The sequence below is a fragment of the Wyeomyia smithii genome, chromosome 2 (assembly GCF_029784165.1).
Source record: "Wyeomyia smithii strain HCP4-BCI-WySm-NY-G18 chromosome 2, ASM2978416v1, whole genome shotgun sequence".
NCBI classification, from domain to species: domain Eukaryota; kingdom Metazoa; phylum Arthropoda; class Insecta; order Diptera; family Culicidae; genus Wyeomyia; species Wyeomyia smithii.
Genome location: NC_073695.1, coordinates 211,219,185 through 211,242,472, shown reverse-complemented (window position 1 = coordinate 211,242,472; position 23,288 = coordinate 211,219,185). Strand labels below are relative to the sequence as shown.

The 23,288-nt window shown below is 39.1% G+C and overlaps 1 protein-coding gene across 3 annotated transcripts in view; it reads left to right on the top strand.

The window, feature by feature from the left end:
• Positions 1-23,288, top strand: part of LOC129720174 (RNA-binding protein 24-B-like) — a 183,915-nt gene that overhangs the window by 119,790 nt on the left and 40,837 nt on the right. For all 3 annotated transcript variants that reach the window (XM_055671612.1, XM_055671613.1, XM_055671611.1), the window contains exons 2-4: positions 4,841-5,524; positions 5,699-5,825; positions 16,641-16,701. In XM_055671612.1, coding sequence (XP_055527587.1) covers positions 5,288-5,524; positions 5,699-5,825; positions 16,641-16,701 — 425 coding nt within the window. In that variant the 5' untranslated portion in view covers positions 4,841-5,287. The remainder of the gene's footprint in view (positions 1-4,840; positions 5,525-5,698; positions 5,826-16,640; positions 16,702-23,288) is intronic.

The following is a 23,288-nucleotide window of genomic DNA, read 5'->3' as shown; positions in this document are numbered from 1 at the left end:
TATGGGGGCGTCGTGAGATTAATAATTGAGCAGTGATTTAAGTTTTGAGATATATACGGAAGCGTTGTGCAAAATGGTTTGTTTTACAAAATTCAGGATAAATCTAGCTAAGTTTATTAAATATACAATACTAAACGATTCTACAAGAGCACGTAATCGTATTTTGTTTATTTGTTCAATGATTTCATGAAAAATTTGTTGTTTAATCCGTGCATTCTTCGTGAATATCGGCTTAATGAGATGAATAATGGAGCAGTTCCCCTATTTGAGATATATTGTAATGATATTATTAACCTCGTAAGTTCACCTATACGGTTTTGAAACGCATTTACTGTGAAGAGGTTTTAACTATTCAAGTGACACGTTATATTCAAGTAATCTCCGTAGTTTTCAAACTATTTTTTATATACTCTCTATATTATCCAGTAAAAACCGAAATGGCAACGGTCGAGGCATGTAACTACTACATTTTACATATTACTAATGAGACAAAACGTAGTGCATGTGGAAGTAAATGGCTTTTTGGTCATGCTTCTTAATGCTTAAAGAAAAAAGATAATTGCGCTTAAATCGATCGTCAAAAAATGTACCCCAAAGTACCTCTCTAAATTTTTCTTCTTCTCTTTATTTGTATTATCCATGATATTTTGGAAGTGATTGCCATTGCTCAAGTTTGCTGTTCTACCTGGAAATTACTGCAACCAAGTATGAGCAATGTAACGTACATCTGTCTCTTATTTTTATGTATAACACGTAATTTATATGTCAAACACAAAAAAAAAATCCCGAATAAATTATATCTAGACGTTGTGCAATAGTAAACCGTATATAAATATAATTAATGGGGAATTAAATGAAAAAAATGAAAACTCATTGGGGTGGCGCATAGGTTACTTTTCTGTCGCATAGAAAATATTGAAACATGCTTTTATCTCGAAATGGATAATATTCTACGAAAATTATCATTTTATGTTTCTATATAAAAAACGGCGTTTGAGACACTTTTGCGATTAATTATTTTACATTCGCCGTTTAGGCAAATAATAGCTTTTATCAGTACTAAACATTTTTCATGTTACACCAATTGAAAAAATGACTGGAACGGCTGTTTTGATTTTTGTCACGCATTTCCATACATTCAACGTAATGTGCGACTTAGCGGTGGTAATGTACGACGAGACCTATCTTACCCTGGATGGCAACGACTGGCAGAGCACTTCGTATTTTACTTCTCCCACGAAGTGAGCTGAGAAGTTCATTTCACACACCAGGTTCCTCAAGAAGGTGCTGCTGTTGCTGACAACCAGTGAGAAAGTAATGTCAAAGCCGCTTTTATTTCGCTCCGGACTGACCGTGAACGGGGAAATATATAACAAACGTTAGTTATGCCTGATAAAAATCTGTGACTCTGGCTTCGAGAGTTTGAATAGCTGACTTGCAGACTAGAACTTAGGGGGGCCCAAGCCGTGAGGTCCGGGGTATTTGCTTCTTTTGACCCCCTCTAAATCCGGGCCCGGGTACAGACATATTTTTCATACCACATTAGCGAAAGCGAGAGAGAAATGCAACGTGAATGCGAGCCACCAAAAATTCGACACATATTTCAAAATATGTAATAGTGAATAATAGCTACAGTGCTCATTTCGACATTTGACAGCAAACTGTAAGTCTGTAAGTTGCCATAGTGGATTTAATCCGGTTGTTTTTTCCCTTTCTTAAAAATAGAATTTCGAAGGTTAACATTTTAATCCCATGACCTTTTTGTTTTAAAATTATTCGTATAACAAAGATTCTCATGCATAGTATAAAACTGATTTGTATTTTAAAACATCTTAGAATCGAGTTAACAGTTATATGAAATAAAGTTCTGTGTCATTTAATGAATCAAGTTTCAACTTTCAACTCGAAAGCTTACCTAGTGATCCCCTCTGCACCATTTTTATTTTGTGTTTTCTTTCCTCTAGAATTTTGTTTTTATTTTCCAAAGTGATATCTGAACTCGCTTGCTAATTATTACGCTGCGAATTTAGTTTTTTTACGGTGAAATGAGACTGAATCCTTGAATGGAAGGACTGATGACTCCCTCATGCCTCATGACTCCCTCATGACTCCCAACATTCGACTAACCTGCAATTGGGTCTTAAAGTTTTACACGGTTTTATATAAGCTGGAAGAGTGCATATTTCCTAGCAAAACGTGATTTTAAAAAAAAAGTTTATCGTTGTCCTTCGAGCGTTAAATAAAGAATAAAAAACTGCTCGAAATAACAGTTCTCCCATATACCGTACATCACGTTTTGCCAAACGCGGCTTTTTCAAATGATATATAAAACTGGTATAGCTTTAGGACCCAATTAATTATCACCAAACTGCTAAACCAGCATCAGAGCTCTTATCTGTATCAATTTGCACTTGTGGATTTAGCGTAAAACATTGAACGCTCTCAGACTGATATTTTTCACAGCAATATTTTCTCCTCCCGTCAAGCTGTGTGCCAGTGTTGTCAGCTCTATCGAGCTTACAGAGTCTACAGAGCTGTTTGAAATTAGCTGATGTGTTTTTAGTTGTGACGTTATATTAGGGATACCATCCGTCCTGATTTTGAGATCATATTTGGGCGTTTTGATTTATTTTTCATATTCTAGCATTTGTCCTGATTTTTATAAGACAGGCAATTACCTTCAATCACCAAGCTCATATTGCAAGGCACAAGTCGGTAAGTTTTTAACAGAAACGTGAATGTTACCTGATATTAGAAATTGTAGGAGATTGTATTTAGTATTTTTTTTTTATTTCTGGTTGCCAGCTCGATTTCGTCGCTGGTAAAAATAGAAACAACAGGACATTTCTCTCCGATAAAATTCTTAAAGTAACATTTTATGAGGCAAAATTGTAAAATTTAAAGTGATGACCATTTTGTGGGCTGGAGGAAATAAAGGGGCCTATTACAGTCAATGAAGTGAGCAGCGAGTTATTCGCCTAACCAATTTAGATATAACAGATGGTGAGTCGGCTGGATCTCGGACGAGTAGCTCGTCTGCAAAACTGCTCCACTCAGCTGTCACCAGCCAAGTTTCACTCGCGTTTCCTAATACAACATTTTGCTCGTCAGTGACTCTAGACGAGGCAAATTGCTCGCCTTGTTTCCTGTAATCGGTCCCAAAATCAGGAAAAATCTGCATTATTTTTGAAATATCAAGGAGATTAGACATTAAACCTGTCTATCTTGATACAGGTTCAATAATGTAGATAATTCAGATAAATCTTGATACTTGACCACACAACGCTCACTGCGTAAATTATTTCTTTGGTTAAGCCTGAGGAAAGTGAACAGTGTTGAACATTTGACAATTTTTATATTTAATTTTAAACAGTTTACGTGTGCTGAATTCTTTGGCGAAATACAAATTCCTTAAACTTCGAAGTTGCTTGATAAAATTGTATCGTTCGAGATACATGTTAAAATAAGAACAACTGAATAGCATTTTGAAGTGCAAATCACATACCACCAGTTTAAACCAGAATAAAAATAATTTGGATCAAATTTGTGCCAAAAATTAGATGTCCTGATTTGTACCTCTGACCAGATGGTATCCCTACGTTATATGCCTCTAGCGGTTTTATTAGTATTTAGTATTAGTATTAACTGAACAAAGGTGAGCATCTCGCGAAAAAAAAACTTAAATATCCCGAATCAACTCGGTATTATTAGGCGCTTTTGAAGCCTTTTTTTTGGAAGAGCATGTGTTATACAAATTTTTATCGAATAATACTACAAGAGATAATGCCAGTGACCTTCGCAAATTTTTTTATCTTTGTCATGCTTATGTTGGTAAATCTGTTGAAAATTATGACGTCAAAAAAAAGCTTTGCAACTTTGTACTGATACTGGAGGCTCTCAATAAGTTAAAGCTGTTACTATGCTCAGATTCAATTTGATCATACGATGAGTGATGTTCTTCACAATATAATCACGAAGTTATCATAAACGTGTTGTCGTTGTGCTGTTCGAATCAATTTTTGACCCAAAATTTACACAACCTGAACCCATTGTTCGCCATCGGAAGTATCCTGGAGTGGGTCCTGCACTATATTTTGGTTTGAACTGGACGGACTGTCAGCAGCTTTTCCTGCCAGCTATTCCCAGCGGTACATTTTCCAGCCTAGCCAATACATGCCTCTCTATAGGGCGCGCAGAAGAATATACCACTTTCGAGTATTTGCTCTATGCTACGTTGGAAGGGAACCGTAGGTACTAGTACTTGCACTATATTTTTCTTTCCCCATACCATATTCCCGGCTTGTACTTTTCATTAGTCCCATTCACAATCGTCCATTCGTTGCAGGCAGGCTGCTTGCGTCTCGTTATAATTTATGTACTTGGCCAGCACAGAAGTGAGCCGGCTCTTTACCTGAAGAGGATGTATTTTTTTTTCTCTGTTTTCTGTTGTTTGGTTTTGTTGATTCTGGTTCCGACTGGCTTGCAACGCGCAATACCTATTCTATCGGCAAACGAAAATTGGGTGCAATCCCTCACCCCAGCTATTCTTATTGCCGGGGTCACACATGAATGAGTTTATCAGTTATTGCTTCCCTCTGCTAACGCGGTACCGGAACAGACCGGCTTGGTCTGAGTGATTTTTTCTATTGGGAGTTGAGGTTTGGATGGTTTTGTCGATTTAACTGGAACATGTTGACCAAATATATAGACAACCCAGCATTGTGTCGAAAAGCGAGCAGTTACAATAAGCCAGTATTTGCCTATAATTACTGTTTGATGAGCTCCACAAAATGTACGTCAGAAACTAACGTGTTTTCTTTTTCTCTTCTTCTCATTTCAGCCAGTGCAATTTAAACGGATCTCATCAAATGTGTTTTATTAACCAAAGTACACAATAAAATATCAACAGTAAACACACCTACAATCACTTGAAAAAAAAACTAATTCAAACCAACCATCAATAACCCTCCCCAGTGAGTGAGAAACGCAGTTCAAGTCCCAAATGCAAAGCCAAAGAAAGAAATTCAATCTGTGATTTTTGTTCATTTTGTGTTAATAAAGAAAAATTGTTTTGTGCGCATCGCTTTTTGAGTGCTGCCAAGCGGTGCAGCGAGAATTTCGACCAACAACTGCCAACTGTCAGCGAAAAATTAGTAGTCGCAGAAAAGGAAAATCAAGCAAAGAAAAAAAAACTTTAACAAAGTACCCGTAGGGCAATTAAACACAAATAGCAAAACAACCGCGCGGTGAAGTAGCGCAAGTCAAACAGAAGCAACCAAGAAAAAAAATGTTAATGCAAGTGTCTCAGGACGCGGCCGATGCGCTCGCGCTCGTACCGTCGGCAGCGACGGCCACGACTGGTGTTCAGCAGAAGGACACAACCTGGACGAAACTATTCGTCGGCGGCCTGCCGTATCACACTACGGACAAAAGCCTGCGGGAACACTTTTCCGTGTACGGCGACATCGAGGAAGCCGTCGTGATAACGGACCGAACGACGAACAAAAGCCGGGGTTACGGATTCGTAAGTTTCACCTTTCAGTTTTTTGATGTTTTGTGTTCGTTTTTTTTTTTCGTCTAGTTTGTTTTTGAAACGCCAGGTTTTGTTCCACTGAACACTGATTGACAGAGGGGCTGGTTCTAATTTTGTACTCACTTCACTTTATTTTTCTTTTCTCGTTTGTTCCCGAAACAAAAGGTCATCATGGGAGACAGAATGAGTGCCGAGCGGGCGTGCAAAGAACCAAATCCGATCATCGACGGCCGGAAAGCGAACGTCAATTTGGCCATACTGGGCGCGAAACCACGAGGCAACATCACACCCGGTAAGTCGCGAAAGCTTGGGGTAAATTGGGAAGGTGAATTAGGATGTTTGATTTGGTAAAATGCATCCTGAAAAGATGGATTGATTTTTTGTTATTTACAATACGGCAACGTCCTACTGGAATAAAACTGTGATCCCTCCATTTTAGGAGTAATTCTCAACTGATTTTTAATCTTTCTTGCATTGAATTCGTAAATTCCATAAAAACATTTGTTGCGGAATCGCATCCTTCTCAAAACACTAGTTTTTTTCCTTCCACTTCTTTCAAATAGCATTCTTGTACAATTTGTAAAATAATTCTAAGGTTAAGTTACCTAGTGATGATAAAAGACATCATTCAGGGGAATTTAGATAGGTAAATACATTGATAGACTATTAGCCAATTTCACAATACCGCACCAGTAAATCATTTAAAAGAGACAATCTGGTAGCTCAGCCCACCACCGTTTCAAAATGATTGCTCTTGAAGCCACAACCCTCAGTTTGTCCTCTGATTTTTGTGTTTGTCATAAAACACTGCGTTAAGATTAATTTTATCTCCAATGCTTACCACTCATTTTGAATAATCCAACTAATTGGAGCGATGCAGCATGACAAACTACGCCAAAGGCACTGTTCGAAACATAATTACCACGATAAAGTTTTTATTCCTTCGACATTCTCGCTCTCTGCGAGCGTTTCGTCCGTAAGAAGACATTTTGTTGCAGAAACCAATCTGACGCGATGATCGTCACTGCGGTCGTTACGCTCGATCTTTGCCAAGATCCAAATGAACCAGATTTTATTTATAGATTCGTCGCGTTGGTCGTACGAGCTGCAACAACTCTCGGGGGGAGAGAAATTCATTTTAATTAGTGCACCCAAGCGGAAATAATCACGATCGAAATGCAGAAAAATGCTTACTCTTTGCAACTATCGCCCGCCGGTAGCAATGGCACGGCAGCTCGAAATGAGTTGACATTCAAACGCCAAACTGTCCCGGACGAAGCTAACCAAATCTCCGGCTGGGTTTTCTGTTCGATTTTTCGGTCTTTCTCGGGAACCACCAACATCTGGCCGCCCGAGGAAAATTGCCTTCACAGCTTGAATTCGAACGCCAAATCATATGTTAGAAATTTATTTTACACTTCCTCGTTCAATAGAGTACGGATATGCGGTATGAGGTATGGGATGGAATGAAAAAAGGAACAAAAATACACATGTTGCTGAAGTTTATGGCAATAAAAAGTGTTTTTTTTTCATCGTCTATTTACATACATACCATCAATTCGCTGGCAGTCTCTACGTACCGGCTGGAACCAGTGCGTTAGCCGTCGGAGGTAGTGCCCTCCGCGGGAGAAGCCCCGTGGATGACGGCGACGTTGCTGGCGCTGTGTTGCTTGGCACTAAAGTTTTCGCTTGCCAGGTTTGGGCATATGGGTATGTACGTGTGTACTTGGTGTGGTACACAACAGAATTTAGCTGGGCTCAGACGGGTTGGCGATAAAAATCCATAAATGGCAATTGAAACCAATTTCTCTTGATGATTTGTTTACTCTTTTTCGCTTCAATTTACGATTCTGCCATTTGAACAGTAACTGAAACTATTTATTTTATCCAATTAGTAGACCTTTGCGATAATTCTGTTCCAAATCGTTACAATGTACATTCTAGCTGGATAAACCAGAAACATTTTCAATTTCCAGTAAACTTCATTAAACTAATGAAACAACATCGGGGTTAGCGTTTCTTGTGTGACTTGCAATAATATTTATTTTTCTCTCCAAATAAGAATACATTCAGTATGAGTAAAATGAGAGCGGCTGTAAATTATCACCACCCACAGTGATTGCCCCACCGAGTGCCCACACGTACGGGAGCTTTCATAATAATGAAAATCGCTTTTCCGGAACAGCACGATGCGCACTTTTATAAATTAAGGAACCGAAGTACACCTGAAATATGTTTGCACCTCGACTTCGGCAGATAGGTCAAAACGAAAGAGTTTATTCAGCAGCTTCGTTCGTCTAGACAGCCGTTTCTCATACTAGAAAAAATGCCATACCCGAAAACGGACAAGATTATAATCCTGACAGTTTTCTCGAAAGGCTCCCGACGTTCCCCCGGTCGGTGTTTGCATCGGTCCGTGCCGTAATTGGATTATTGTGCAAAACTTAAAAGTTATTTAAAATACAATAAACACGGCAAAGTACCGGTAAACTGTGGCTTGGGCGTTCCCGATTAACTTTTAATCTTATTTAGCAAGGCATCCAGCAGAGAATCCATCCAGGGCCGACCGGAACAACAGGTGAACAACGGCGCTATCTTCTCATTCAATCACCAGTTCGGCCAAATGGAAATATTGCCGACTGGGGAAGTCGAAATAAAAAGGAAACAATTTTCCAACATTTTTATTTTTTTCTTCCTCCATCTCCCACCTCGTCTGCGTGTGATGACGTGATGGATGGTGTTTGAGGAGAGGTGCCAGCTGATGGAAATATGTAAATAAAACCAGAATACGTTTCGCTTTTCATGAAAGCCCGCCCCACTTCTTACTTACCGCACCTTTTCCCCGCAAACCACCCAATTGGGGCAAAGGCAGAAAATGGAAAAGCGGCATACGGAGCGTGAGTAGATAACTCAACGAACGCGAGTAACCCAAACGATGGACGACGATCGAAAAAATAAATACCCGGCTGCAATTACAGACCGCACGGAAAATGAGCTACGCTGCTGGAAAAGTTGTTGTTTTTCGATTATCTGCTGATGTTGATGGTGGGATGGATCTGCACAGTAGTAATGTTCGGCCCTCGTATGCCGACAGAACGACACTGGCTGAGAATTATGAAGGGAGCTTTGGTCAAATCCGCTGCGAAGACGCTGTTGGTCAAAATCAATCGATAGTGGTACTCGCATGTTGGGGTGCAATTACGTCGCATAGCTAATGTCAATAATAAGGTTTGAAATTGATGGTCAGGTGCTTGAAGTAGTCCGCGATGATAAGTTTAATTTAACGTGAAATTGAATTGACACTATACAAACCTAACAATTGTCAAATTTCTTCATCAACTGTACCTAACTTGGACTGTTTGAAGCGACTACCTGAATTAGACATATTCCAACGTCAAATAAACAGTCAGTGTTACGATAGTAGCAGTTTTGTTAAACATGACCAGGGCTTCTTAATATTACTTCATCCATTGAAATCCTCTCATCATTCCTGAAGCACATCAAAGCATATCAGCCAGCAGTGATATTACTTACTTCTGCATAAATGCAATACCTCCGTCAAAGTGAATTGTTGCGAGGAAATTGTATGCACGGAATACGGATACAGGGTTTAACATTCCTCTTCATATTTTCATCACACCAGTTACGATACATTTGCATCATATGTTAAAGTTTGAGCCTGTGCGATGCTTTTGATTACGTGGCGACACTTAAAGCAACAAAAATTAAACCTTAAGGTCAATTCCGCTCTAATACCATTTTGCAAAAAAAAAATCAAATATAATTTCAGATTTGTGGGGGTGATTAGACTAATGTTTTTTGACGTAGAACTACGTCTTTCAGGAAGTTCGGCTACATAATCGGCTACATAGAGATGTAAAATGAAAATCTAAAACCGGGAAAAGTGAGAAACATGTCCAATTTCAAATACTAATAAATCAGTTAGTTTTTGATGGATTTCGTAAGTTCTTGCAGCAATAGATTGGAAAATCTTCTAAGGTTCTTCCCAGAGACAAAAAATTCGACCTCTGATTGGTCGTTATATGATTGCCTCCCAAGCATGATCGACAGAATCATAGACCTTGCAATTTTAAATGTGCTATTTAGCTTATATAAGAACCTATTTCAGCCGAAAACGCTCATATTAGTTCTAGACAGCGACTACAACAGTCCTCCCTTAACAGCAGCAGTAGCAGTGCAGCGGATACCAATGGCAGCGTATAGCGGCCACAACTGTGGCATGGCAACGGATAGCGCAACAGTTGCAGAGGGTATCAGAATCGATAGCAGCTGGGCCAGCTCTTTCAGTGGGGCACTTTGCTGCTGTCTCTGCAATAGCAGGCACTAGTTAATGCATTTAATGAAAAGTTGCCTCATTTTGACAACACATCAACGTTTTGGGAAGCTGGCGTTCGAATACATGAGTCTAGTTTTGAGTGTAACAGCTTTTCACTGTGTTATCTATCACAAGGAATAAAATATTCGCATTGTCTGTGTTAATGCAGAAGATGTGTGTTAATGTGTGGCATCTTATCCGATATTGAATCAAACAGAAAATTATCCTTTTTCAGGATGAAATAAATACCTAATAGAAGAGTTATTATTTTCTCTGAAATTAATTTACACCTTCAAAGGTTGGAACAGTTATAAATTTAACTTCATCTACATGTCTCAGAACGTACTGAATTATCTTTCTCTTAAGTTATAAGCAGTATCACCCGAACAGCTTTTATTATCTGCATAATATGACAAGCAACTATATTATTGGAAATCGTCAATTGTTGGAACGCAAATTTCGATTGATCTGATTGGCCGTTATATGGTTGCTTTCCCAAACACGGTCAACTAAATTATAGACCTAGTAATTCGGAATGCCTTTGTGCAGCATCAATAGTAGATACATTAGCCTGCACTTCCTCTAAACGCCGTGTTTTGAGTATAGTGTTTGTTTTATTCCTGTTCAGTGATGTATATGCACTTTGCACAAATTTTCAAACATATTCAATACAAGTAATGCAACAAACAACCTTATGTAGTTCTATCATGTCAACCTTGCGGTCGTGGCTTTGCATACAACCCTTGTGATTTTTTTTATCATAAAGATCCTCCGTTCTGGTAACAATTCCTAGCTATTAAAAAGTTGTTTGACCTTTGTAAATTTTGGATCAGTTTTGTTAATTTTTCAAAGAGTTTTTTAAAGCCTAGCTTAGCTTAGCTTAGTTCTGACTGTACATATCGATGGTTTCTACTCCATGATGGGCCTGAGCCACTGAAGATGCACAATAGATAAGCTGAAAAAAGTGGAAGAGGTTGTTTATACGAAACGACCGCAAGGTTAACGTAGAAATTCGACAGTCTGTCTTATGTCAATAATTTTTTGCAATAGCTTTGGAAATACACTCGATTAGGGTTAATCATTTTAATGGTGTGAAGCGATATATTTTTCCGTATTTGTTTCGTTTATTATTTTTGCTTTAAAAATAAACGGAATCCGTTGAAAACTAGCTGAGTTCAGAAATTTTGAAAGTGGGCAATATTCGTGACGCTCTCGATGCTTTCGGTTTTACAATTTGTACCCCTATATATGTTGCCGTAAGACATAATTTTACGTCGAAAACGCACTAATCGATGCGCTCAAGTCGACTCTGTTGAAAGAAACATAAAAAAAATCGTATAATCAATTCATAAATGTTTGATATTAGTTGTATTTACCAGACAATTGAACTGTGCAGTAACAGTTAATAATTTCAGCCTTGTTAAATGTTTAACCCTCTAGTGCCCAAATTAATTTTTAAACGGACTTCGATAAAATTACTATAAACCATTATAAACACTTTTTAAGTATTTATTGAAGCTTCTCAGAACTTCGACTGAAGCCCGCCAAATGACGGCATTGGGCACTAGAGGGTTAAAATAAACAAAGCAGAAAGAATTTTAATTTTCCGAAGGTATCGTTTGTTTGTATTTCATGATGCTGTAAGAAGACGGAGTTTAACCAGAGAAAGGCCGGAATCCTCAATCGGCAAAGATGCCCCTTCTGTAAATTGTTATGAACCATGAGTATGATCGAGATGCTGTGAGAAGTGACTGGTTTGTAATGATGAAAACTTAGTAAATTGACATTTACGGATTTGTTTCGCATATACCGCTTGTGATGCACAGTGTTAATGAATCGTAATATACATCACATTGCTGCGCAATTGCAGCAGCTTAAAACTGCAATCAAAGTTGCAATTTAGTAACAACCATTCATTATGCTCTTCCAAATATATTTAGCAGCCTTGAAAAAGACTGGTTGCTGCAGTTGCAAATTTCATTCAATTATCGCATAAACGCTTCATGGTCCAGATAGCGCGCGATATCCGCTCTGACAAAGATTTTTTACGCACGTATCAACTTAAGTATCAACGCGCCCAGCGCGATCAGCCAGAAATTGAAACCCGGCTTTTCTTTCTTCTTCACGATCAGCAACCAACGTCCGTGTGGTATCGGCACAATCATGGAATGAATTATACATAAAACACAAAGCGCTCATTCTTAGTCAACTAGGTATATTCTGTCGACCTTGTTAGGGAAGGAAGCATTGTGCGACCAATCAGAGGTCGACATTTGCGTTTCGACAAGGCTTGACAATTTTCAATAGTACAATCGTTCGAACAATCAGATTACAATTTTCTGCATTTGGACGGGTGCTTGGTTGATTTTCCAATCGATTACTGCAAAAATGACGAAAATCGGTTGGAAACTGACTGAGCTTAAAACGGTTGAAAATGGACAATTTTTGTGACGCTATCGATGGTTTTGGTTTTTGAAATTGGATCCCTGTAATGAAACTGGTCCCCTGTATATGTTGCCGTAAGACGTAATTCTACGTCAAAAAAAAAACGACAGGGAGTAATCCTCCTCACCGTGCATCGTTCAATGACCCAATTTTTTATAGACCGACAACGGTGCCGGCTATATCCTTACAGTCAGGTGGGCATATTTTTTCTTGTATAGCTTGCTCATCATGACAGACCCAAACAGATTGGATGAGAAAAGGAAGTCTTGAGACTTTCGTGGAAATGAAAAAGGTAATTTTGTACGCTAAATTTTCAAACATGTTTCTCTCGAAACTATGATCTTCCAGCGGCTTCAGTGCTGCACGAAATCAACGATATGGATGAAATGTTAGAATGTAGTCTTTGCTTTTTAGAAACCGAGTATACTCTGCATTAGGGTGGCAATGACGGTATGGCATAAATTTTATCATCGAATTTGAAGATCCGTTCGTGTACATTTTGTTTATTAACCAAAAAATTACTTGTGAAAAATTGAAGCACAATCAAAAATTTTTTCTCGACCGGCAAATGACCTAAAATTGCATTAAACGGCGAGATCTGGTGTGATCTCGAAAAAAATTGGCCAAAAAGCAATAAAGCCATTATACAATTGACTCCTAGTCTAAGAATGACCCACAATTTGCTCGAAACCACATGTAAAACATTCCAATATTTTTTAGGAATCTTCACACATCTACTCCTTTACCAAAGCCCGCTGTCAACCACAAACATTACACTGGTCTACAAAAGTGAAAACCATTTCTGTGGAACGCGTCAACTTTAGTCAAAGTATCGCATGGTAATTGCTCGTCGAGTTCGTCGCTTCAAACTTTTGTGTACAATAAAACTCATTTAAATCTCCGAAAAAATGTTGGTGGCTAGGAGCACCAAAATTCTCGTGATTCTCTTTTTTTTACTAATTTGAGCTTTAGGGCCACACCTGCTGCGTTGACTATTGTTATCGACAAAAAGTGGCATAAAATGGGCAATGAACGCGACGATTCACAGCTTGAAAAAAAAAACAAAAACAACATTAGACGACGGCGCACGTTTGTGAGTGTGACTGCAGTGGAAATATCTTTTATCTTTATTAACGTGAATCGGGACAGAATCCAAGCATGGGAGGACCGATGGCCTATTCTTGCATACTACCGCATTTCGGGAATGCCTCATATAACATCATTAATTTTTCAACTTACCTGCAATTATTCATTGTGAAACTGCTAAATCAGCATCAGAGCACCTAATTTAATCATTTTGTACGTTTGGTTTCACCGTGAAACCTTTAAAACGTTTCAATCTTGCTTTTCTCACATCACTTTTTTTTCTCTCTCGGTGTCGTTTATGTTTTCGCGTCGGTATCGACTAGAACATTTTCCTCTCTCTCTCTCTCTCTCTCTCTCTCTCTCTCTCTCTCTCTCTCTCTCTCTCTCTCTCTCTCTCTCTCTCTCTCGCTCTCTCTCTCGCTCTCTCTCTATCTCTCTCTCTTTCTTTCTTTCTCTTTTTCTCTCTTTCTCGTCCTCTCTCCTGTTGATTCCTTTTTTTCCTTTGCTTATGTATGCTTAGTTTTGTGTTAAATGGCGTTGTAACACGAAAGATAGCGCTAGTGCATTGTACGGTTTCAACTGAACTGAAGGAAAATCTCGGCAAACAGTTTACGGTTTCAATGGCCAGTGTTTTGGCTATCAAACATGTGTGCCAGAACAAACGTTTGAAGAAAGTTTTGATTCGGTTTCTACAAAACCGGTAGAAGGAATGTGTTTTGGCCAGAATAAATGTTGGTCTCGCTCATAAACAGCATTGTAATGTGTAACTAGAGGAAAACACTCAAAAAAAAAAAGTTCAGAGAAAAAATGCCAAAATACTCTAACGTTCATAACTTACTTACTAGCTTTGTTTTTCATTTTACCATCACCAAATTTTGGCAGATGGTAGTACATATTGTCATCTTCAACGTGTGAAAAAATAAATAATCAAAAGGTTGATTCTAAGATATTTAATATTTTGTTACAATTGGGAAAATTTGACACAAAAAAAATTTACAGTGTATATATTTATTCTAGAAGCGCAATCTTATTACCTACAACTTTGCTGAAGACACCATTTTAATCAAACAAGTCGTTTTTTTGATATAGAAAATTTTATCCATCAGTCCCTTTTGAAACAGCAGTCGCGAGTCTACATGAAGAACTGGTTTTTTAAAATGACCTCTTCAACAAAAAGGAACAACTGTGGAAAGTTTCAGCGAAATCGGAAATGACATGCCAAAAATATTTTTTTTTACCCATTTTCCATGGAATGCTTCAATTGTTTCAGGATGCATTGCGATGATTGCTTTGATGATTGCAAACATTATCTCGAATAGGGCATCGGACTACTCCGGAAGTTGTTCGCTTCGGCTGGTTTTGCATTAGATTGCTGTAAAAACTTACACAGCAGAACGATACCCCACACATTCCTGTATGTGATAGTTTATAGGTTCTTCGCCACACTCTCGGCTGTCACGAAGCAAAACCGGGTAGATGAAGAAAGCATTTTTGTTTTCGAGCATATTATTTTAAGCATTCCAAGTCAAGCAATTTTAGTCGAGTACTTCTACTCGCAAGCAGGAACTCGCGTACTCTTTTACGGTACTCAGCGACCCAAAAGAGTTTTTGCGTGCCGGTGCACGTTAGCTGCTGCTCTGGCGAGTGCATGAAGAAAAAAGCGTATCTCGAAAGCGTGTGTGCAGAAGACTTGAGAAACGTAGCATATGTCTCTCGTTCTAAAGCAGAAAAAAGGAGAAACGTATTCAATCTTATATGGCTCAATATACGGTACCCACTTTAGACGATTGAATGTCAAAAATATAAATTGAATGAAAAAAATATAATTCATGTTTGGAACCCTGAAATTTTTCAAAAAAATCTGAAATTGGGAAATTGAGGATTCATTTTTGTGCCTGTTTGTGTGTTTGTGTGTGTGTGTGTGAGTGTGTGTTTGTGTGTGTGAGTGTGTTTGTGTGTGTGTGTTTTTGTGAGTGTTTGTGTGTATGTGTGAGAGAGTGTGTGCTTGTTGCACTTGAATACACCAAAGTACTTGTACTTGAATATACTAAAGTATGTGTTTATAAGAGTTCTCATCATACTCCAGGGAGTTCTCCTAGTGCCCGAACGAATGGTTAATTGGTGCTTGAATTAAAATTGTATTTTTAACCATAATTCTTTTTTTTATTTTACATTTTTGTTAAAGTTGTGCGTTTATTCTTCAATAGTATAATCAAGTTTTACAGTGAGGGTACCTTAGAATATCTCTTCTATTTGATCCTCAAATCAACAATCAGGTTAGGGTGCTCATCATGTCCCTAATCCCCCTAAATACATAAATTGCCGTAAAAGAAGTTGAATCACTGTCAAAATAACAATCTCACATCTGTTTATCTTTTAATTTAATTTATAAGGGTTTATAACGACAGTTACCGTGCTATACTGTGTTCAAGTTGAATTTGACGAGGAATTCAAGACCGTTTATAGTTCTACAATAAATGAGAAAAGTTTCCGGTTAAAAAAACATTTATACCGGTTTTATATAGAACCGTTTGATAAATCAACATAAAATCAGCATGATATTTATTTGTCGTATTTACGGCATAAAACTCCATGAGCTTCTTGTATCATTACAAATGCCGTTATCAGATCGTTTTTTATGCTGTTTAATGCGTTTCTATTTTTGATATAAATTAACAGTAAACCTTTCTGAAACGAAATTTGGCTTGAATTTCTAACACATAACCGTCGTTAAATTTTGCTGCTGGATTTTTATAGGTCCTATTCGTCTGTTCTCACCGTTATACTCATTAACCTATGTAATCACTTTTCTCCACCAAAACAGACACAGTATCGGTAATCAAAAATGTACAACATAAATTAAACCCTCATGGCCGCTTCCGGACGTTTATTCTTTCCCTTCGGAAGGAAACGTCACCGACGTCGGCTTCGCTGCTGGCTCTTATCAAAGTGTCATAAACTCCATTTTTCCTTCACGGCGAAACATGACAAACTGCCAGTTCCTGTCTGCGTTGCCGTACGACAGACCCCGGTTCTTCCCGGTGATCCCGTTCTAAGCGATACCACTATCGTTGCCGCTATCATTTCGTTCCCACACTAGGTTACGTGCCTGTTTATGCTTACTCTTGTTTTTTTTTTGTTTTTCATTCGGGCCAGGTTCGAACTGTATGCTTTTCCTCTTCCCCCAAACTTCACCATTTAACTAACAAATTTTTTCTCTCTCCCACCTTTTTGTTTCAGGATTCCCCTTCACAGCGGCAGGCCTAAGGACAGGATATCCCATGCTACCGAGCCAGTTCGGGTAAGTTTACCACTTTCCACTACAGCACAGTTGCAAGTTGTAGAGCATATTTCGAACTACCACCGAACAAACAGGAAAGAAAGAGATGTCAGGCAAAGAAATCGGGGAAGAATTAAACGTACACACGCTATCTGTTGGCTTTGTTTTGTTTTACTTTCGACCCTCTTGAACTTTTGCTTTACGGGTGTTTATTCTCGTTTTTTTTCTCGTTCTCAATCAGTTTTAATTTCTTCATAGTTTTACCCGAAAAAAAAATGTCTATTTTAATTTTGAGCCATCAGCTTACGAACATGACAATTCTTCGTTGACCCTAGAAATTTTTACCCTGTATGAAATTCTACTAGCTTCATATCGAGATATTCGATGAGTATTTCCTCACAGTTTTTAACTAGAATTAAGTCTGTCCAGCTAGAATCGATGCATTCGGAGCAGTTTATAATTAGAATGAAGAGCTAGGTATTAATTTCAGCAAGGCAAACTGGAAAAGTAGGTTCAATGAAAAAAAATTAAAGGATAAGGTTTCCTACGGATCAAAGCATTGTGAAAAGAAAATACTTTTGACTGGCACATCGAAATAAGACAACTGACTTGTGAGTCGTCGAATACAACGCACCGGAAAAGTGAGATCTATTTTCAGCGTAGACGATTGAAGTGAGTTACGGTTTTTCATCAACTCTAAACGACGACAACGACGAAGGCAACCGTTGTGTGCCGTCTTCAAGTAAGCCGGGCTGATCTTTAAGGTAGAAATCATTTGGAGTAGCAACCGGGTGTTGGTTGGCAGATGAGTGACCCTCAAATGACTTTCACTACTCCCCCGTGCCGCGACGTTGCGCTGTCACAAGTTTTAGTGCCACTTTAGCAGATGTCAGAAAATAAGTGGGCGCTACAGAAAGCGAATTTCCCGATTCACAATTGTGTTTTTGGCTTAGCAAGAGAATATTCAGTATTTTACCGAGCTTCCGGCATGCTCAATTCTCATAATACCTGCAGGTAGCCTACGACCTGTCTAGTTATTCCGTCTTACAGAAAGAAAAATGTATTTTACTGCACTGCTAGGAAGTAAAGAATACTAACGACAAATATGACTAACAACTTATACATGTTCATACATTCAGCGAATGGGGAAATAAAGTGCGCAAATTCCGCTCTAAGCCATCGTCGTAAACATTGTCGACGCGTTCCTCTGGTCGCTGAAACAAGCAAACACCCAGTCCTGTAGCTATTTTCCATCCCTGCTCGAAGTTGGTGATGCCAAGGATTGTACCTCCAGCATCTTTCATCTGCTGTGGACCACTGTTTATGAGTGCGCTGGGACGGGGTTCTATTGCACCCGCTACACACGGGCCAGTAAGCGGAGGACGACGGTCGGACGATCGTGTATTTTCTCCATCAGCATTCATATCACGTGAGTGTGGAAATCCGCAGCTCTGTGTTGCTGTTGGCCCACACCTCACACCTACAGCCAACGGCGGACGGGAAACTTTGAAACACCTAAACAATCGTCATCAGCGCATAACATCAACAGGCTGCCCGAGCGCCTAGCGAACTCCGGGAGTGGGCGGCCGGGCGCTTCGAGAGCGCGCTGTTCTTTCAGTTCACATTTTCCATTTGCGCTATTTTATGTGTCTGCCTACGGCGCAGAGGGAGCTCGCAAAGGTGACTGGCGCGAGAGCGGAATAGTAAATGGCCATTTTGGCGGCAGCATGGCTGTGACTTTTTTATTCACCGGCCTTGTCTGGGAAAAAGATACATGTGTGAACGTGGTGTGTCTTGCTGCCCTGGCCTCGAGTCCCGGAATCCGGTACTGTGGCCGCGGTGCACTTTGTGGCGGGCACATTTAAGGTCTCTTTACGGGAACATTGCAAGCTCGCGTAACACCGAAAGAACAAATTGACAGTTTTTCAAAGGTTTCACCTTGTTAGAAGTTTTCCTGGTAACATTTCTGCAGCAGCTGATCACGTCCTCAAAGCAACGGCCGAAAGAACGTTCAGTTTGTTATACAAACTCGGCGTCCTTGGGCAGTTCGAGCTTCAATTATCGAAGATAAGATTGAATCTGTTTTGTTTGTCTTACATATTTAAGGAACACATTTTAGTTTTTTGCACTTGCGAATTTTCAATGAAACGTGATTTTTTCTTCTAGTGGATTTTTTGTGTGCCTGAGATGCAATATTTTAATACAGTTATTGATTTAGCGATTCGTTATTTTCAGGGCTTTAATTCGAAAATGGCATCAAGTCTACGTTGTAAAAAAAATAGACGGAATACAAGAGGTTACTCACCTTACATTTTCGGTAGCAGATCGACATCTAATTATTGTCTCCACGTTATTGGGTCTTTGGTTGCCATTATCTAGTCGTTCCCAACACTAGCAACGTTTGTATCGCTGTCAACAGAGTCTGCCACGATGTTGACAGCCTCTGTCAGGATGCCACTCAACCTACATTCCCAGTACATGTTTAAAAGTTTGTGCACTTGTTAATTTCTTGAAACTGAATCGTACTCTGCTTTGAAGCTTGTATACATTCTGCAAGTTGAATTCGTAAAATTCGACGTAAACTTGGAAACGGAATGTCGAAAAAAACTTCGCATACAGAGATGTGGAAAATTTTAAGAGCATCACAATTGAGACGGTGTCAGTTTAGGTCTGCAAGGCACATGATTGCTTTTGATAAGGAAGAATGTCGTCCTGCAGGCTTGTTGACTGCATGTTTTACTTCAGCCGAAATTGATACATTTACAACCTCTTTCGTCATCCTCAATCACTTTCCCTGTTTCTTCTAACGATTTCTTTCACTGTCATCGATACACGTTGGGTGTTAGTGAGCAACAGTTTAAGCAGTAAATCTACCCAAAAAGCTATATGAACATTAATAAATTGTTAAGTCTGTGCCTATACTTTGTTTTTCTTGCTAACGAACGAAATTATCCAGTTGATAATTTTTATAGAGAAGTGCATCAAAGTGCGGCAGAGTAATCGCTAGCCGGGTTCGTCTTTTCTCCGTTGGCTTAAAACTCATTTCAGTTACCTCTACTAGGGGCACCAAAATTCTCACGAATGGTTTAAAAGTTACAATCTTTAATATTTTCCAGTTTGAGCTTCGCCCTAGACCTGTGTTTACCAGTGTAGAAATCCACACAATTTAGTGGATTGATATTGCGAAGTCTAATTTTCGTCAGGGGCAAATTCAAATCCCTGTGAGTGCAGGGAAGAAAAGAATCGAAGTCTTCCCTCTGTCGGTATTCCACCAAAATCGAATTTATTGAATAAACAAAACTTATTTTTTTTTCTTTTTTTTCTTTTTTTGTATTGTATCCACGCATATAGTTTCCGTGAAGTTGCTAAAAAATCTATCCTTCGCTCCGATTCTTCGAGATGGGCCGATTTTTGTGAACCGAGAGGTCTATGAAATTCCCTTACACCACTTGACAACATCCAGGCTTGTTGTTTCTTTTCAGAGAATCAGAAGTGAAATTTCACTTCGAAAACAACTGCTCTCACACTGGGGGGCAAAACGACGCACTTGCTTGAAGAGAGCAGCGATTCGTGTATATCATAGGAGCATGCAAAAACACCGCGTTGGAATCTGAATTAACTTTCAAGAGTAATAATGAAAAGGTGTGAGCTTTCTCACACAAAAGGCCATTACATACAAAAAAGAAACACAACAGAGCTCACTGCAGGACTTTCATTGTGTGTCTCTTAAGCAAATATCAAATGAGGGTAACATCTCGGCAAAAAAGTAGACTGCGTTGTTTACTTTGCATCTCGAAACTGAGAAAAAAAATCCAGTCGCCCGTCACTCATGTTTGTTCTTCGAATGCTGGATGCTGGACAAGACATGAGCGGTGAATATTTACTCTGTTGTTCTCACATATTGAGCAGAATACCAAGCCTGCTTTTTAATTTGCGTTTGATAACACTGGTCAACATAGTTGCGGCTTTAAAGCTCAAACTAGATTTTAGGTTTTTAGCCATTCCAGAGACTCAAATAAGTTTTTTCGTAAACATAACGTTGAAGCGACGAACCTGGTGAGCAATTACTATGCGACGCTCTCACGTAGGGTTGACGCATTTCTACACTGGCTAGGGGCATCAAATTTCACAGGAATGGTTAAAAAGCTATAACCTTTCTAGGGCAGCTATTTCGAGCTTTAGGGCAGCAGTTTTCACCAGTTTAATCGGTCAATGTTTGTTTTGTTGTTTTGTCACAGAAATCATGGTTGACAGTAATGTATTTTATCTTAAATTGAATATTTTAAACCGTTTTAAAGTTTCTTTTTGACACCAACTCTCTTTTTGCTTTAGTTTTCGAGAAATTACAATTTTAGGACAGCATGTTGGGTGAGGGACCTGTATTAACATGACAATAGAATTATAAGTTAATGTCCAAGAAAATGGCTTTCAAAAGAACCCAAAAGAATTGCTTTTAGTGGTATACATTAAAAGTTAGAGCCATTTTAGGAAGAGTGTCCAAGAAATTTTAAAGTCGAATAACTCCGGGTAGATTAATGTTAGGACATGTGCATAGAAGAGTTTTCTCATCAAATGTAGCTCTTTATCAGCCCCTGAAATACTTCTAACGAGAAACCAATTACCATGTATGTACAAAAAGATTTGTTTCTCTTTTTTTAAATTGTGCAGTGGTTAGTGGGTCTATCTTTCGGCCCAAATCTTTGAGACGGGTTACGGAAGAAGTGAAATGGGGAAGGTGTGTAGGCCGGTTTATTTGTTTTTTTAAACCGAGTGGTCTATGAAATCTATATCATCATTCGAAGACATCTTTGTTGTAAAGGCAGCTTGCAAAGTCAGGCTAGAACTTCACCAGCCCTTTGGGTGATCGAATGAATGGCAGAATCCTCTTCTAAAGACACTTCTCTTTGCAAACTTTTGTTTCCCCAGTGATGAAGAGTTTGTTCTCTCTTCACAAATACAGGTCCCTTACCGAATCATCAATTTACGGGCAAATTTTTCTTGATTATACAGCTTCCTTGTGTAGGGATACCATCTGGTCGAAGTTAGAAATCTCAGTATTTTTTTACGCGGGGATACATACCTCGTGGAAAAACGCGTTAATAAAGAAATCCGCGTATAAAATCGCGTAATTTGAAAATCCTTCGATTTAAAAATCCGCGTGAAAAAAACCGTTAACTCGAAAATCCGTGTAGAAAAATACCTAGTAAAAATCTGAGTGTATCTCTGACGATACACTTTCATCGGACCACTTTGAATTATTACGCATTAGTATATTCTTTAAAAATTCAACACACCAAAACTGTTTCAACTTAAACTTAACAAATGCAGCTGCTTAATGATAACGGTCAACGCGTGAGTGATTCTTTTTATTACTCTAGTGAGATTCAACCAATGAAAAATTTCGATCGCAGTGAGCGTTGCGACCTGAAATCGAAAGCACTTATTGAGCAATTCTGAAAAAAATCTGCTTATTGCCACACAACAAAGTCAAATATCTCAAGAAAACCAGGACAAATGCTTAAATATAAAAAATAAATCAGGACGCCCAAATAGGACTTCAAAATCAGGACATGTCCTGCTAAATCAGGACGGATGGTATCCCTATCCTTGTGAGAATTTTGGCAATTATGTTTTGTTTTGGCATCTTGTTGAAGTGTTTGTTGGCATGAAATGACCGCATGCCTTCTCCGATACAAATTCGCCGAACTGTGCTGTGGTTCTTTTCCACAAAATTCTGTGAACTTTTCCAAAAAATCGCACTCGGAGATCCCAGCATTATTATAGGATGCTCAAATCACCTCTGCTCGTCGATTTCAGTCATTCCACGCCTAACACGTTTTGCCCGACTCCACGTTAAGGTCTCCCGGCAACGTTTGAGTACTGTATTCACAGTCGATTTTGAAAACTTCAGGACTTTTGCGATCCTTCCTTTTAAAATTTTCACTACCTCAACATAAACAAACCATCCGATCCGAATCAAAGCGCTGTCAATAGTTTTATGAGATGACAACTAGGGGCGCTGCAGTAAATAAGAAGACAGAAGCGGCCTGAAATAAACTTTAGCTTTTATTTTTTTTATTCTCGCTTATTTTCCGTAAGTCTAGTTCCGCCACTGTTGTTGTGCCAATCACCGACGCCCGGGGAGGCGACTCCACCCAGGACCCTAACTCACGACTCGTTTAATCACGGACCGGCGCCAACGGCTTTACTCCCTCATGCGATGGAAGGCGTGATCCCAGAGAAGGCGTGATCCCAGAGATTTTTCGCTTCAGAAAATCTCCCGGTGTCGGCAAGGATTGAATCTAGACCAGTTGGGTTGGTTGTGAGTGGATCACGCCACCTCACAACCATCGACACCTATGTCGACGGTGGGATTCGAACCCAGGTGTCGAGCGTGGTTGGCGGAGACGTTCCCAACCACGCTAGGCCCCCGCTATGGTCAACTTTAGCTTGTACAATCAGGTTTTTTACGCGGATCTTCGAATAAACGCGGACTTTTCAATTAACATGGTTTTGTGCGCGTTACCACGTTGATCCAAAAACTATGACGCGGATTTCGATTCAACGCAGGTAGAGAACCAAAGAAGTTTATTGAGTAAAATACTCAA